An 18,279-nucleotide genomic window follows, 5' to 3' on the forward strand; every position below is an offset into this window, starting at 1 on the left:
CCCATATTTTCAACTAATTATGCAAAAACCTTTTTTTTGCAGTGTCTTTTCTGTTGTTGCTTTTTGTTGCTTTGTACATGACCATTCCTTCAGTGTTTGTATTATTGTTTGCCACCCCCCCCCATGTAATACCCCACATGGGGCCCTTAAGGGAATAATAAATGAATGAAAAAAAATTAAAGAAAAAAAAAACATTTTCATCTTATCACACACGTTCGTGGAAAGCAGCTACAGAAGACCAGAACCTGAGATATCCAAAGATCAAATTACAGGAACATTTGCAAAGCAAGAAGACTGCTTTCACATTTCAAAATGGTCACATGAAGATGTCCAGAAAGAGCGCACCTGGGATAAAACTTGTGCAGAGCTTTGCTGCTGTAGTTTCCAGAGGAGGGAAGCAAGTCTGTCATCAGCGGGTGGATATACCGCCTTTGGTGTCCAGATTGTATCTGTCTTTGGGGAACCCTGAAAGGAAGAGTTCAGGCATTGGCAGTAAACTACAGCTCAAAAAGCACAATAATGCTGTTTCTGAATGCATGGCAGATCACAGAAAAACCTTTATTTTAAAAAGATAATGTAAGCTTTCATATTTTAAATAAAATTTCATTTATCTCATAGAAGACCACACGATTTTTATCAATTTAGAAAAAAGAAAAACATCAGTTATGTTTCGATTTCGAGTTCGCTGCAAGAACCTGAATCAGGGAGCCAAGTGAAAACATTAGAACCCTACTGATATGTTCCTTGCTAATGAGCTTTCCCGGCTGCTATGCTGCATCTCTGCGGACCCAACCTAAAGCCCATTGACTCCCATGTATTATGTTCCGATCAGATATGTCGCCATTCTTTAATGTTGCCACATTTTACTAAGTGTTTGAACTTGGTGGTCACATAAATACAGTGTTGCAGAGGCAAATTCACTCTTACACTTTGCTAAAGACGATAAGTGTATACTCGCAGTTAAGCCTGTCAAGCCCTTCTCATGGCCTGATCCCAAAATGATGGAAGTACACATAAGCGTCTTGGCTCGGTTGCAGTTTTTGCCGGTTCCCTAAAGTCGGCTCACAGTTCTGTTATGCAATTCGGTTCTGTGATATGGTCAAGCGAGTGCAAAACATTTCCGTAGAACACATCTCACAATGGCTGTTGAGGTTAATGTGATTAGCATTCAAGCAATGTAGCAAGACTGTGTTGCTGGAGAAACATTTATAATCTGCGGTGGTCATTCCGAGATTTCCGCCCTTTTGTCTATGTGAAATATACTGTCCTCAGGATAGGCTAACTTTGCCATGACACTCACTTGCCATAGTCTGCTATGACTGTGACAGCATGGCAACAACTGTATGACAACGATGCAGTGACGATGGGATGACGTTGATGGGACGATGAAAGCATTGTGACAATGATAGTGTGAAAGCGATAGCCTGAGGACAGTGGCGTAGCCAGAAACTTCGTTTGGGGGGGGGGGGCTCATGTTGCAGCTCGGTCGTCTCCTTATAAAATGTGTCGAGGGATCAAATGCATGGATAACTGCAATGCCATTGACAAATATGCTCGAAACGAATTTTTTAACGCTATGTACTGTGAAGACAAGTACAAAATGCATTTTTTAAATAAAAGAATATACTTGTATGTCCCAAAAATTATTGTGCCCGAAATAACTGACATCAATGCTTTTATGTTTTTTGTCTATTTAATAAATAAAGAAAATATCACACGAACTTTAGAACTATATTAGTTCGAAACCAGCAAAGCCGTGCATGCCGCTGATATGAAAGATGTAAAAGCCATGAAATGAAGTTGAGGACAAATATTTTAATGAAACTTTTTCATTCAAGAACCTTGTAAACATTTTTATACATATGCAGTGGCCAGGGAAAACACTCAATGATGCTGTCCTGTATTGTGCAGGAGGAGTGGTCACTGGTCGTGTATTGTGAGTAATTGCACCGAAATCGTAGTCACAACAAAGAGCACACATAAAAGGCACGAGTTATGCAAAATATACGAGGGCAAGTCAAATGAAAGTGAGCCAATGCAAATATATGACAAACAGGGTACTTTATTTAAAAGCAGTCTCCATGAGCATTCAGAAATTTTCCCACTGACTAACGTGTCGCGCGATTCCCGTCTCATAAAGCTCCTTGGGTTGCCACTTCAAGAAGTCTGTAACTGACTCTTTAACATCATCATCCAATGCGAATCTGGTTCCCTTGAGCTATTTTTCCAATTGTCCCAAATTGTGGAAATCGCAAGGTGACAGGTCTAGGCTGTATGGCAGATGTAGCAGTGTTTCCCACTTGAACTTTGCCAGTTTTGTGTTAACCACACCAACGAAGTGGGGATGGGCATTGTCGTGGAGCAAGAAGACCCCATTGGTCAATTTTCCACAATGTTTGTTCTTGATTGCAACATGCAGCCGACCCGGCGTTTCACAATATCGGAAACAATTGATAGTCTCTTTAGGTTTAGCAAATTCGATCAATAATGGCCCATAGCGATAGAAGAAAAAGTCAACAACACCCAGCGGAAATGACGGCCTTTGCCTTCTTTCGGGATGGTGAAGTTGAATGTTTCCACTGTAAGCATTGCCGTCGTGTTTCAGGCTCTTAATGGTGGCACCATGATTCGTCCCTGGTGACAACTGCAGACAAGAAGTTGTCACCCTCATTGTGATACCGGATCAGATGAGCCAAGGCAGCGTCGAACCTCTCCGTCTTCTCGCGGTGGTTCAAAATCTTGGGCATCCATTACGCACAAAAGATACAATGAAACATACAAATGTGAAGATACAGCTTGATAAAGGGCAAAAAAGTGTCACTGGAAACAAAGTTCACTGCAGGTATACACAAAGCATCGCAACAAGATATTTAAATATACGTATAAGTCTCCAATAAATCTACATATCTAAGAAAAAGTCACTGTATGTAATATGTCAAACAACGCAAATAAATATGTTGTACAAACACAGATTCACAGATCACAGAATCCTAAGGCCCAACCGCTCCACTCCACCCAATGTATCGCACGCCACGGAAGGCAGCGTGCTTTCTCTCCGCTTTTCCCCTTGTGCACACAAGACCGAGCCACCATCGCCAGCTCACCCATGCCACCCCTCTCCACCCAATGCTTTCACTCGCACATGCAGCATGCGGCATGCGTTTGCTATCATGAGGGCGACGGCAGGAATGCACCTGGAGTGTCCATATAATTGCTATCGCAATAATATAATAAGAGTATCCGGCAACTGAAGCATCCCGTGGCCTACAAAAGAAGAAGTAACGAAATGAAACTTTCACCATGCGGTGATTCGCTGCACAGCAACAATGTCTTTTTCTTTTGTGAGAACGGAGCACCGAAATGAAAAAAAGAAGCACAAAGGAAAGCATGTTGGCCACAATCGAATGCCTACTTTGGGCACCTAGTGTGGCTACCGAAGGAATATCGAAGAAAATGCGAGACTCCTGGTCCACCGAGAACCATACGCATACTGACACCGGCGAGACAAGACTTTCCGGAGAGGTTGCGCTCAAACGAACCCGGTGCAATCCGTCGAGTCCTCACAGTGATGGCGGTGAATGACCATTGTTTCCTTTTTTCGTCTACTAGCCAGAAGGCGTCCAAAACTCTGCCAGGTGAAAATCCACTCGGCCAGAGAAAACAAAACGCGCACTGAAGTGCGCCGTGCGGTGGTCGTGTTGCCCTAACGGCTGCGCGGGGTCGAGCCCGCGGGCAGCGAGAACAAGAAAATTGAAGAGGCTCCACGTATTCTCGCGAATAAAAGTAAAGTACAAAAATAAATAAGAACGTAGTTATCTTTTCTCGCTTTAGTGTCTTGACATGGATGCTTTGGCGCAGGTGAAAAAAATGTTGATATTCTTTTCTGTGACATGACGGCACAAATGAACCACCACAACGCTTCGTCTCATCAGACATCGCTGCGTGCTTTGTCAGCTTGTGTGATAGTGTGTTGATTTGGCTTGTCTCCTTGTGCGGTCCGATGCACGACCTTAGAAAAGTCAATGCACCTTCGGCGTCAAATGCTTATAACAACACTAAACCCACAATGTTATGATGAGGATGCGGGATGACAAAGGTAGAATGACAATGACAGAATGAGCACAATGACATCCCAACAGCACGACAACAAATGCGTGACAATTACTGTATGGTGATGATGGCATGACAAAGAAGGCACAATCACAATTGCATGATGACAGCATGGAATAACGATGAAGAAATGACATCACTGGAACAACAACAGGGATATGATGATGATGCAATGATGACATGGGATGACTATTTGGAATGGTGGCAACAATCTAATGATGATAGCGTGGTGATGACATCATGACAATGGTATGATATCAACTGTGTGATGGCAATGGCATGACGGAGACGACCTAATGAGAGTCAGTCAACAAAGTTAGAATGATGACAACTGAACAACCAAAACGGCGTCATGACCACGAGTACATATCTAGTAGCCAAAGCTAATAGGCAACTTGCATCACTGAGTCGGTGGCATGACAGACAGAAAGTGCCTGAAGCATGCAAAGAATTATAACATGAATATTGTGATGAAGCATTTGCAGAGTAAAAAGGGGCCACCCCTGCCATGGAACATATAGTATCTGTCCCTCAATTATACATGCACACACATGCAATCTTCGGTGTGGTTTATCAGCGCCAAGATGTCTAATAACTGTACTGGCATTTATTGAAATTTCAGGCCTTCCTCACTTAAGTTTTCCAATTTCTTTTCTGCAGTCCCTTTAAAATGTATCAGTGGGGTTCTACTATAGTGTCTTTCTGTCCTTTGAGGGTCAAGCTGCTCTTCAGCAATGATGCCAGATGTGTTCAGGAAGGTAGAATCACAAGTGAACTTCTGTGAGCCAACGCTGCATTTCTATAATCAACTATTACAGTATTAAAGGTACAAGAATAATGAAAGGGGATTAATGTATTATCAACAGTTTTTTTCCTTGTCTCAGTAAACATTTTTCATGCCGAAACAAAGGCGCAAGCTGAAAAAGTTATCAAGTTTGAGGTGTGTGGAGGTCTATGTTGTAAAAATATTGTTGAAATCAAAGCTGTAGTCAGGGCACTCCTCTGACTTTTTATCTGAACACACCCAGTAGCAAGCCCCTACGAAGTAGCCTATACATATGCACAAATATTCCCAGTGAGGAAATGACAACAAACAATGAATGAAAAACCTCAAGAAGAAAGCAAAGAAAGCTTTTAAAACTAATCAGAACGGTTCTTTGTAACCACAAGTATGAGGAGCATGAATTCCGCCACTATGCCAAATACAGGATAAGCTGGAAACAAAATGTGCCCTAGTCGCTTTGAATTTGTTTGCATTTTAATTTATTCTGATGGTAAATCTGAATTTTGACAGCAAAGCTATCTGCAACATGGCACATTTTCACACCTCCTGCTCTTACAAAACCCAAAGAAAAAGTGCAGTGGAACCCCTCAAGATTGAGGGACTGACCAAACGGCATACTAAGATGTGCACAAGGCATATTCAGTGACAGAACAAGGGAAAAACCTTTTGGAGCAACTTTTGGAGCAGGAAAAATGTGCATTTGAAGCAGACATATTGGCTTTTGTAGCACGCACTTTTTGGTCGCTTAATGAGGTGCTGCAAAAATCACCCTGGGCCCCACACCTTTCAGTTGAACCTAAAACACTACAAAAGGCAAAATAATGCAGTCCAGAGCTGATAAAACAGAGAATTATCTAAACATATGCCCTGATTAAGAGTGCCACATAAGTGGGCGAAAACTGTTGACGCCTTTATTAAATTAGTGCAGCCTCTATTTTTTCTTATTTTTTTCTAAGTACCTCCTGGTTTGTAGGAGCCTATGACAGCTTCTTCCATCTGTCCTGATAGAAAGCAATGTCAAAAAAAGAAAGGGGAGGGGGGGGGGGGCTCATTTACTTTGCAGGAGTAGTTCGGCATTGCTCGGCTGAATTAATTTCCATTTGCAGTCTTCCTCCTCCTGCTAAAGCCAATTGAATTTCTTTTTTCAAACAGATGAGCGAAGTGACAGTCAGCTTTGTTCGTTTGTTTAGCCTATCTGTGCCCAGGAAACTAATGTCATACAAGGACTAATGCAGAGCACAAGTTGCAGTTTCGTTTTCACAATCGCTACTGCTAGACCTATTGGAACCCTTTGTAAACTATTCTGAAGCAGACATGGAGCAATTTTGCCAAAATTGGGCTTTTGTAGCAGCATGTAGCAGATATTGCACTTCGTAGCAGTTTTGGAAGCAATGTAGCAGCAGTTCCACCACAGCATACTGCAACTTGTTTACAGTGCACTTACAGCGCTTCTGTTAAAAAGGCAATTTCTGGTGCACAGCAACAAGAGCCATAGCAGTTGTTATTCGTGTGCCTATAGCAACGACTTTGCCAGCACACACTGCATGATGGTGCACAGAGAGCACTGAGCACACATGAAAGCAAAATGAATTCAATCATTCTATACTTTCAGAACTTTCTTTGTCCAAAGTGGCACATAAGTGAACCACATACACAAGGGTGGATTGCACTGAAGTGAAAGTGCTTCTGTTTACACGTTGCCCATATTTCCATAGGTATCCTATTAAAAAAATCAAATTCACAACCAATCGGCCAAAGGGAAGTTCATGGAGGCATATAGCATGTTCTTGCAGATAAAACACTGTAACCTAAATTTTGACCATACTCCAATTACACTTTTCATCAAAAAGAAACTTTGCTAAATCAATTTTTCACTGTGCTTAAATAAGCCCTACTATTTTTCTATGTATCATAATGTACTGATCCACCCAATTTATGCACAGTTGTGTATACCGCATCTGCTAAATTAAGTTTACCAGATTAACTGACAGACACATAATGGTACCTCACAATCACCTTCCCCAAAGTGCTGCAAGCAGTCAATGCTACTAGAAAACATGCCACCATCCAAAACACGTCACCTGTTACCATGCAGGCAGCTCTGACAAGGACTGAGCCACAAACCAGGCATCTTTTTGTTTAGCATCATGGGTAGCACAAAATTGACCGCAAGGTCACTGCATTAATTGGTGCCCATTAATCCACACTGAATCTATTTAATGTATTAGCGTCTGCCAAAGAAAGACTTCCAAGCTTGATGGCTCAAGCAATCACTACCACATTTTTGGGACACAATTATAACTTGGCCACAGTACAGTCGAGCCTGGATGCAAAAAATACAATAAAGTGCTAACTTGACCGGTTAGTACATGTCAGAAAAAAGAGAAGTATAACAGTGCAAACAATGGGACATGCAAAAACAATGGATGTGCAACGGGTCATGTTTTTCATCTTCATCGTTTGTCTAACACAGATACGACAATATATCACACGTAACAAAGTAAAGCTAAAATTTGGCTGCGCATGCCTTATTTCAATTAATATTCCAGTGCATACCAATACCAAAAATAGAAGATCCGAGAAAGAATAAGTTACACTGACGCAAACATTTGACCACTTGGCAGTTGCATCACATTCTCTGGCATTCACAGCTGGCATTCACATCACAGTTTTGTGTGATCACATGACTACTAGCTACATTTACAAACTGACCAACCTATCTTGTTGCTCTGAAATCGACACTTGGACTGCTTGCTATAGACGAAACTTAAAATAATTAACCGCCACATGCTGAACCAAATAAGGTTTCGTGCCGCAATAACAATCTTGCCGAGCTACGTATACCAAGAGGAAGAAAAATGTCCACAATTTATCAGTATTCCTATGATTTCTAAAATTGACCTATTCCCACTAGCTGTCTGTTTTCACCAACCTGTGCCTTATTCATCATCATCATCAGCAGCAGGCAGCCTACTTGTTTTGTTAAATGCATAAGCATTTCGATGCCTATCCAACAACGAAACCCGTCCATCCGTCACTTAAGATGAAAAACTATAAAGAAATAAAAGTATACATAAAAGAAAAACTTGAAAAATGTTGATGGTGGCGAGTTTCGAACTTATTACCAAATGCTAAGAAGCCAAGTGTCTTGGCCACTGGGCTCAACACGCTCACTTGCATGAGGTGAATATATCTGAACCATATGAATGTGTTGTACTGATAGTGCAAAACCAATGTCAGAGGAGAACAGTTTCTATAAAGGCTTTCTTGAAAGATCTGGTGATGGTGGGATAAAAGACATCTCTAGGACCCTATTAGAGCCAACTTGAACCATGTAGACATCACGAGAATTTCAATTTTAAGAAAATTTAATGCCAAACATGCCACATCCTGAATGCGTTTCGGTGGTCGTGGGATGTGTCTTCCGTTGAAGCGTTTCTTCATCAACTGAAATTCCACCCATTTCCGAAAGCTCATGCGCTTCACATCGCACAACAGACAAAGATAAGCAGTCAATAAGTTGATAAGGGTGATAAGTAGTGATGAGAGGTTATATGGGTCTCATCACGGTTGATAATGGTTCCACACGGATGGATAAGGTGCTAAAGAATGATAAAGGCTCATAAAGGTTGGAGCCTTTATCATTTTTCTTATTCCTCAATGAGGTGCATATTTATTGTTCTTTCCCATTCGATTTGAAACACTTCAGAAAATCTTGTTTTTCAGGCACTCGCTTTGCCAGACGTCTGGAACACCTTAGTGCTTGCACTAACTTTGGTCAGTAAGTCACGGAAAACATGAGACAGCATGTTGTCCAAGGACAAGAATGGAATCGGAACATAAACGCAACACCTGGGGTGTACGACACAGTGGCTGCATGATCCTGTCCTAACTGTCGCCCCCTGCCCATCCACCTACTCCCTACGCCCCGCCCCATCTCTTTTTCTCTCTAATGATGTCTTGTCGTCTCGGCCACAAGTGAGAAAAGAACGGGTCGATTCTGCATTCACATCCTGCAGCAGACTTATTTTGTCATGTGCCATTCTCACGGTTTTATGGAAACTGCCAGTTGCGCCGCAAGATGACACGACCTGAAGAGCACCAGCCCCTGAGGAGTGCTCTCTCCTCTCCACTCTCCCCAAGCCTGCACCTTTCAAGATGGCAGCGTGGTGCACTACAAAGAATCTACGCAACGGCACAGATTGCTTTTTTCCCTTAGCCTTTTGCGCTCCCCACCAGTGAAAACCATACCCTGATTTTCATCAGTAAATGCTGATTGAAGCTGAAACAGTTCTTAGAGCACTTTCCAATTACCACATGCATGCACGCATGCATGCACACACACGCACGCACACACACACACACATACACACACACACACACATACACACACACAGGATGCCCCCCGTAACTTCAGCCATATGCAAATGCCACGCAGCTGGACAGAACCAGACTAATGTCATTTGCCATCACTTGGAGATACTCAGATTATTTTTTTCATTCTGCCAAATTACATAATCAGTCATAATTCAACTTGTAAAATATTACAATTAGATAAAAAGTGTCGATGAGAAAACTGTAGAGCAACACAAAAAACTCCCAATACAGCTTTCTGTTGCTGAATACGTGCTACATAAAAGTGCTTTTCCCAGCGTGAAAGAAGCAAGCGCATACACGCAAAGTGCCTCCACCACTGCATTCATTGCCCGCTTTCATTCATGGTATTGCAGCCAGGAATACTGCTGCTGTGACAGCAGACACAACAGAATTGAGCAGCCAGTAGCGTTGCAATATTGCGTGTATTTGCGGGCTTCTTTCAGGCTAGGAAAAACACTTGTGTAGTGCGAATGGTGCAGAAAGCTCTATTGGGAGTTTTTCATGTTCCTCAAATTATGATATTTCAAAAGTTAATTACTGTTAACCACCGTCTGGTGCAGTTGCTGTTCGTCGAACTGACGAAGATCCTCCGCCGCCGACGAATACACTGAAAATCCTGTCTAGACGACATGTCAACGAGACGCCGCCGTCCCGACGAAGTTTGGAAGCAAAGAATACGCCAACGAAAGATGACCTGACGACGCCACGTATCAGCCACAGGCCAACGTGATGCAGCCGTGATCCGACGCCAAGACATAACTGTAATGCAAGACAAAAAACCACCGACCTCAACCTGTTTCTCGACGGCCATGTAGTTACCGCCTTAGTGGACACAGGGGCCGATTACTCCGTAATGAGTGGACACATCGCCGCCCAGTTGAAGAAAGTTAAAACTGCATGGGAGGGCCCTCAAATTCGAACCGCTGGAGGACACCTCACTACGCCGACTGGAATCTGCACGGCAAGAATTCCCGTTCATGACCGGACTTACCCTGCCACCTTCGTTATCCTCCAACAGTGTTGACGAGACGTAATTCTCGGTATGGACTTCCTGAACCAACAGGGTGCAATCATCGACCTGAAATCGAAGTCAATAACGCTGTCGGAAGATAAAGCGATACCGCCGGATAGCCCTGTAGTCACCACGCCTTGAGTGTGCTCGAAGATCAAGTGAGCACCCTGCCTTGCTCCAGCATTGTTATTTCGGTCGGCACCGAAACACCCGCTGACGTAGAAGGCGTCATCGAAGGCGACCAACGTCTACTGCTCGATCACGAAATTTGTGTCGCAAGTGGGATCGCTCGACTGCACGGAGGAAACACGAAAGTGTTGCCGACAATCTTCAGCCAGGAGTTCAAGCACGTCAACAAGGGCACGACGATCGCATACATCGAGGATATTCTGGAAACCAGCAGTGCGTTTGTCCTCTCGGATTCTGTCGCATCTACCCCGACGACCGTAGTTCCCGAGCCGGACTTCGACATAAATCCAAGTCTCCCCACGATTAAGCAACAACAGCTCAGAAGTCTACTTCGACGATACAAAGAGTGCTTTTCGACGTCATCAAGGATTCGACAAACACCAGTCGCAAAGCATCGCATAATAACCGAAGAGTGTGCTCGATCACCGCCAGAGCCCTTATCGAGTTTCTACGCGAGAATGTGAAGCTATAAGGCACCAAGTCGACGAAATGCTGCGCGACATCATCCAGCCGTCGAAAAGCCCGTGGGCATCTCCTGTTGTCCTGGTGAAGAAAAAGGACGGAATCCTACGTTTCTGCGTCGATTATTGTCGTTTGAACAAGATCACAAAGAAGGATGTATACCCCCTCCCACAGATAGACGACACATTGGATCAGCTCTGCAACGCTAAATATTTCAAGTCAATGGACCTGTCTGGCTATTGGCAAATAGAAGTCGACGAAAGAGATCGCAAAAAGACCGCCTTCAACACTTCAGACGGCCTCTTGAGTTCAAGGTTATGCCATTTGGACTGTGCTCGGCGCCTGCAACGTTCCAGCGTGTGATGGACACGGTTTTAGCAGAATGGACGTGGCAGACCTGTCTCGTTTACTTGGATGACATCATTGTCTTCGCTGGAAATTTCGACGATCACCTTAGGCGGCTTGCAACAGTACTCGAGGCCATCAAGTCATCAGGGCTCACTCTGAAGCCAGAAGAGTGCCACTTCGCTTACGATGAGCTTCTGTTCCTCGGGCACGTCATCAGCAAGTCTGGAGTCCGCCCCGACCCGCAGAAGACAGCTGCCATCACAAAGTTCCCGCAGCCCAACGACAAGAAGGCAGTGCGTAGATTTCTTGGCATGTGTGCCTACTACAGGCGATTTGTCAAGGACTTTTCACGCATCACTGTGCCGCTGACACAGCTGACTAAATGTGAGGTCGAGTTTAAGTGGGAAACGCCGCAGGCCGACGCATTTCAATAACTCAAACGACGCATGCAGTCGCCGCCCGTACTTGTGCACTTCGATGAGCACGCCGATACCGAAATCCACACTGACGACAGTAGCCTAGGCCTCGGTACCGTCCTAGTCCAGAAAAAAGATGGACATGAACACTTGGTAGCTTATGCTAGCCAGTCGTCGTCAAAAGCGGAAGGCAATTATTCTACACCCGCAAAGAAATGCCTCGCCATCGTTTGGGCTACAGCGAAATTTCGCCCTTACCTATATGGCAGGCCATTCAAAGTGGTCAGCGACCATCACGCGTTGTGTTGGCTAGCTAACTTAAAGGACCCTTCAGGTGGCTGGCGCGGTGGAGCCTCAGACTACAAGAATACAACATCACTGTAACATACAAGTCCCGACGAAAACATTCAGATGACGATTGCCTATCACGCGCCCCCATTGACCTGCTGCCGCAAGATGACGAGCATGACGACGCCTTGCTTGGAATAATAAGCGCGGAAGACTTCGCTTCGCGCCAACAACAACGAGGGGATCCAGAGCTAAAAGCCCTAGTCAAGTATTTGGAAGGGCACACTGACGTTGTCCTTAGGGCATTTAAGCGTGGATTGTCTTCGTTCACGCTTCAAAACAACCTACTCGTGAAGAACTTCTCACCAGTCCGTGCCAACTACCTTGTTGTTCCGTCGGCGCTGCGTCCAGAAGTACTGTACGCCCTACATGACGATCCGACCACTGGGCACCTCGGTTTCTCCCGGACGCTATCGAGGATACAAGAAAGGTATTACTGGCTGCACCTAACCACCGATGTCGCCCGTTATGTCAGGACATGCCGAGACTGTCAGCGACGCAAGACACCACCGACAAGGCCAGCGGGATTACTACAGCCGATCAAGCCTCCTTACCGACCTTTTCAGCAGATCGGGATGGACTTGTTCGGACCATTTCCGACATGAACTTCCGGAAATAAGTGGATCGTCGTGGCGACGGATTATCTCACTCGCTTCACTGAAACTAAAGCTCTACCAAAAGGCAGCGCAGCCGAAGTGGCGAAATTTTTCGTCGTGAACATCCTGCTGCAACATGGTGCTCCAGAAGTCCTCATCACCGACAGAAGAACAGCTTTTACAGCAGAGCTCTCGCAAGCCATTCTGCAATACAGCCAGACAAGTCACAGGAGGACAACTGCCTACCATCCGCAGACGAATGGTCTCACGGAGCACCTGAAGAAGACTCTCGCCGACATGTTAGCAATGTACGTCGACGTCGAGCACAAGACGTGGGATGCAGTCCTGCCATACGTAACATTCGCTTAAAACACGGCGGTGCAAGAAACAACATAGATCACGCCATTTAAGCTGGTTTACGGCAGGAACCCGACGACGACGCTCGACGCCATGCTGCCGCACGTCACTGACAAGGAAAATCTTGACATCGCTACCTATCTCCAGCGCGCCGAAGAAGCCTGACAGCTTGCCCGCCTGCGGATTAAGAACCAGCAGGGGACCGACAGCCGACACTACAACCTCCGACGACGCTTCGTCGAGTACCAGTCCGGCGACCGTGTTTGGGTATGGACCCCGATACGCCGACAAGGACTCAGTGAGAAACTACTCCGACGCTATTTCGGACCCTACAAGGTCATCCGACGTATTGGCGCTCTGGACTATGAGGTTGTGCCAGACGGCATTTCGCATTCAAAGCGGCGCCGCGCACGATCTGAAGTGGTCCACGTGGTGCGCCTTAAACCCTTTTACGGACGCTGACGAACTTTCTTATTTTGTTGTTTTCTTTGCTACGAGTGCTTTTGTTTATTACTTTCGTATGTTTGCAGCATCAGGTCGATGCTGTATAGGAGGGGGGTAATGACACGTGTACTTATCTTTATCGGGCGACCACGTTTCGCCGCCTAACAAATGTTACCGCACAGCGCAGGACGCGCCTGCATGTAAAAAGTTTCTGGAATGTTATCAATGGTTCCGTCCACTGTCTTTCACCGCAACTTGTGTAATCTGATTGCATGCATGTGCAACGCGAATAGTGTAGAACTGTGTGGAAGACACGCGGGTCCCAGCGGTTAATCTAAAACATTCGACGGCTGATGTATAAAAGCCGATGCGCTTGACCCGCTGATCAGATTTTGACGATCGCCGACTGTGTTCCCCGTTGTCGCCCAATAATACGCTAGTTTCGTCGTTCCCAGTTTGACTGTTTTCTTTACCGTCACCACGTGACAATATGCAAATGCCACGCAGCTGGAGAGAACCCGACTGATGTCATTTGCCATCGCTTGGAGATACTCAGATTATTTTCTTCATTCTGCCAAATTACATAATCAGTCATAATTCAACTTGTAAAATATTACAATTAGATAAAAAGTGTCGATGAGAAAACTGTAGAGCAACACAAAAAACTCCCAATACAGCTTTCTGTTGCTGCATATGTGCTACATAAAAGTGCTTTTCCCAGTGTGAAAGAAGCAAGCGAATACACGCAAAGTGCCTCCACCATTGCATTCATTGCCCGCTTTCATTCATGGTGTTGCAGCCAGGAATACTGCTGCTGTGACAGCCGACACAACAGAACTGAGCGGCCAGTCGCGTAGCAATATTGCGTGTATTTGCGGGCTTCTTTCACGCTAGGAAAAACACTTATGTAGTGCGAATGGTGCAGAAAGCTCTATTGGGAGTTTTTCATGTTCCTCAAATTATGATATTTCAAAAGATAATTAAGATTAATTATGTCATTAGGCGGAATTTAAAAAAATCTGAGTATCTCCAAGCAACGGCAAACAACATTACCTTTGTTCTTGCCAGCTACCCGAGACACCCTGTGTGTGTGTGCGTGCGTGCGTGCATGCATGAGTGGGTGTGTGCGCGCGCGCATGCGTGCACCAGTGGAGCATAGATAGAACCACAGCACATGGCACAGAAATTGTTCAAAGAATAGAAGCATGCAGGAAAAAAATAACAGAAATTTACTGACATTAGCACACAAGCACACAGAGGTCAATTTATACATTTTCTCCGTTAAAAAAAAAAAGAAAGAAGCGAAAGAGAGCAAACAAAAACGTGAGTACAAACTTTACAAACTGACGCGTACAAGCAGTGGAATAAAAAACAAAGTAGTTTATGAGCACAAGCACGCATACGTTTAGTAGCATCAGGAATACCAACACGTGCATTGGCTCATGTCAAAGTCAATGAAGACAACCGTGAATGCAAACTTTTGCAAACATACAGTGGTGCTATTAGCCCGGACAATGACCGAGAGGGGCGCTGCGTGCGGCGCTCGCGTGATGTCAGGGCACGGACTCGCGCCTGTTGTCTGCTGCAGTTCGGGCAGTGCCCAGGTGCCTTCTGCAGTGTTTCCGTTTGTTCCCTCTCGTTCTCTATGCTTGTATACTTATGACGGGCCTCTCAAATATATCTTTTACGAAGTCTTCGTTCGCGAAAATGTAATCAACGAGCTTAATTTCTAGACAACAATATATTTCTCAAGGGCAACGCTATAGTGCCACTCACCTGCCGTGGTTGCTCAGTGGTTATGGTGTTGGGCTGCTGAGCACGAGGTCGTGGGATCAAATCCTGGCCACGGCGGCCACATTTCAATAGAGGGGAAAACACCCGTGCACTTAGATTTAGGTGCACGCTAAAGAACCCCAGGTGGTCGAAATTTCCAGAGTCCTCCACTACGGCGTGCCTCATAATCAGAAAGTGGTTTTGGCCCGTAAAACCTCATGTTTTATAGTGCAACTCGAGGAAGCTCAGACCAGCCCATCACGGGTTTTTCATGTGCGGATCTACACTTTGCAGCGGTAGCTCACGTGAATAATAAAAGCATAGACGCAAAATCACAGCACATAAGAATCCAGTTAGGATTCCATACCCACCATATGGTGCAACATGCTTGTCACAATCAAACGCTGGCTATATATGACTTGTTCAACATTTATCTTGATTTTAACCCATGAAACATGTTTGCTGACAACGAGTAGTTCATGGTATAATATCCAATTGTTCTATTTCTTTGCAGAAACACTCGGCAGTAACACGAGGACTTAACACTGTAGTTTGGATTCTGCCAGCAGCACTTGTGTTTTTAACTGCTTCTCAAAAGGCCGTTCTGCACCGGTTAAACTTAAGTGGGGGTAATTTGAAGCAAAGCTGATTAAGGCTTACAGCTCCTTGCAGCACACGGAAAGGGATGTACCAATATTAATTCCCTTTCCATGCTACACGTTCAGCTCACTTGAGCAATTTACTGGTGCTTATTGCTTGAGAAACAGACATGATGAACCTCTTTGGAGAACTGACACAGGTTGCTTGGGCCAAATATTTGAGTGAAATATGCTTCTTGTTCCGTTTCACTGCAGCCAGCAAGAAGCCGAAGCCTCATTCATTAGTAGCGTGGCACCTATTGAAGATATTGTTCCACAGTGGCGGTCACAAGTCATGTGAATTCGTGTGAGGCTTGTGGTGTCTTCTTTATGAGGTGGGTATGCGAGGTTTTTTTGTACCTACTGATGAAGCGAATAGTTTTCAGTTTGTTTAATTATACAACGCAGGATCGAGATATGGTGAGGCAGAACGTGTTTCAATTTTCCATTTCAAGGGAGCCTAAGCTGCGCTGCAGTGCCTCGAGTATGCTATAGGCATGGTAATTGGCGTTCTAAAGAGCTACTTCATGGTTTTAATTGGAAGTTGTAGTGAACAGCTTGGTTTGGCGAACAATGCGTGCCTCGCCGTAACGACAGTCAGTCGCTTCCGTTGTGGGAGGGGTGTGCCATGTCGTCGATAAAAGCTAACGAGGGCCACTCTGACACATTTCATCGCTTGCAGTTGATTGGTTCTCGATCTTAACTACGAAATTTTCTTTCCTGTGATTGGTGTTATGGTATTTGTTAAGCATATATATATACAATACATGATGCACCGTCATGTTAACGGCCAATGCGTTTCTCGGTGCCTGTTTCAGAGAACGGTGAAAGTAGTACCAAACCTTTTCACAAAAAATGCAAGCCTAACTCTTCCTTTTAGGCCTTAATACAGTTGCCATATTTGACTAAAGCTCACCAGAGTAATAAGAATCATGATGAAAGCTTCCCTCTAACACAATTTTATAATGTTGACACCAAATATCAAGTTTTCCTTCCATGTAAAATGCAATGTCTCTCACAGTTAAGTACTAAGAGAATGTTAAGTGTTTAGAGGCTCATCATACATAACTTCGCGTGTTGAGCATACAGACATTCTTTTAAAGCAACATTTATGGACAGACACGGTGCATATATGCATCGCAGGAACAGCAGACCCCTTCAGTGCTACATAGCTTGTGATATCCAAGTCGCAAATTTTCTCGATTCACGCGGTTTTGAAGAAGAAACTGCAGTTCAAGCATGGCAGCATTCGAAATATTTCTCTGAAGTACGGCTCTAGCCAACAATACCCCAAGCATGCACGAAGGGAACGAGTGTGCACGGCAGCCGAGCAAGCGGCATCCTGGCCATGACGTCACTCGCAAGAGGGTGCCACTCCAAATTCTTGCCGCTAATAGCAGGATTGCAAATTTGCGAGTACATACAGTGGCATGATGGGGAAAAAGAAATGAAGAAAAGCAAATCAGATCAGCAGTTTGTGAGTAAGCTACACATCAACAGGCACAAATTCAGTCATCTCCACAAGGGAGGAAAGACGAAAGCTATAGCCAATGGAATGTAGGGAGGGGTGTCATGCGAGGTGTTGCAGCTGCCAAAAGAGTGTTTCTTTTGTTCTTCACTGCAACTTTTATGTGACCTTGAAGATGGCCAATACAACCCCACCTGGTTGGTTATAGGACACCTGTACTGTGACCTCCACTGACCTCTAACTTGAACGAACTGTGTTCCGTTGCCGCCTTTGCACAAGTGGTATCCTTTGTGCCTGCGGCCAAGCTGTTCTTTTTTATACGATGTGTATGCGTGTGTGAAGATGAAAACAAAATATAAATGAAAAAGTGTATGACAAGGTGAACTAATAAACATGAACATGACAGCAGGGCGAGAAGGATTCCTAATAAATGTTGTGGAAACATACATATTTCATAAACGTGCCATATGTCATATATGACTGTTTAGGAAATGCATAAGGCAACCAGGAAAATTATTTAATGGTGCACCAAACTGACGTTTTGGTTGCACAATCAAATGCCAAAATAAAAGAGAAAAATAAGGCACCATGGCAGCTAGAAATGCGCATGCACACATTCTGACATCTTACCGACCAAAAGTGACAGGAATAAATGTCTATCTAAAAAAAAAATATTAAGGGGCCATGAAACTTGCAATGATTACGTGGGTAAACACGATGCACCTTTCAACTAGGAGACCACCTACTAGAAATCGCATGTTTCAAAACTTCAATGAGCGTCAGAACACGACATTTGGTTGGCTGCGACGGCTTGGAATGCTACAGGTCATGCAGGCACTGCACTTTTCACTGCACACAGTCGGGGAAATAAGGCTTGCTCATTGTTTGCTGGTAATCCTATCATTCAACCAGCTTCCCAAAGAATAAGGCAAGCACAGTATTCTGCCAAACATGTCG

At 44.6% G+C, this 18,279-nt stretch overlaps 1 protein-coding gene across 5 annotated transcripts in view; it reads right to left on the bottom strand.

Moving 5' to 3' along the window:
• The window catches only part of Patr-1 (Protein associated with topo II related - 1), a 265,261-nt gene that overhangs the window by 171,431 nt on the left and 75,551 nt on the right, over positions 1-18,279 (bottom strand). For all 5 annotated transcript variants that reach the window (XM_075673867.1, XM_075673866.1, XM_075673864.1 and 2 more), the window contains one exon: positions 346-465. In XM_075673867.1, coding sequence (XP_075529982.1) covers positions 346-465 — 120 coding nt within the window. The remainder of the gene's footprint in view (positions 1-345; positions 466-18,279) is intronic.

Source organism: Dermacentor variabilis, chromosome 11, assembly GCF_050947875.1.
Source record: "Dermacentor variabilis isolate Ectoservices chromosome 11, ASM5094787v1, whole genome shotgun sequence".
Lineage (NCBI taxonomy): Eukaryota > Metazoa > Arthropoda > Arachnida > Ixodida > Ixodidae > Dermacentor > Dermacentor variabilis.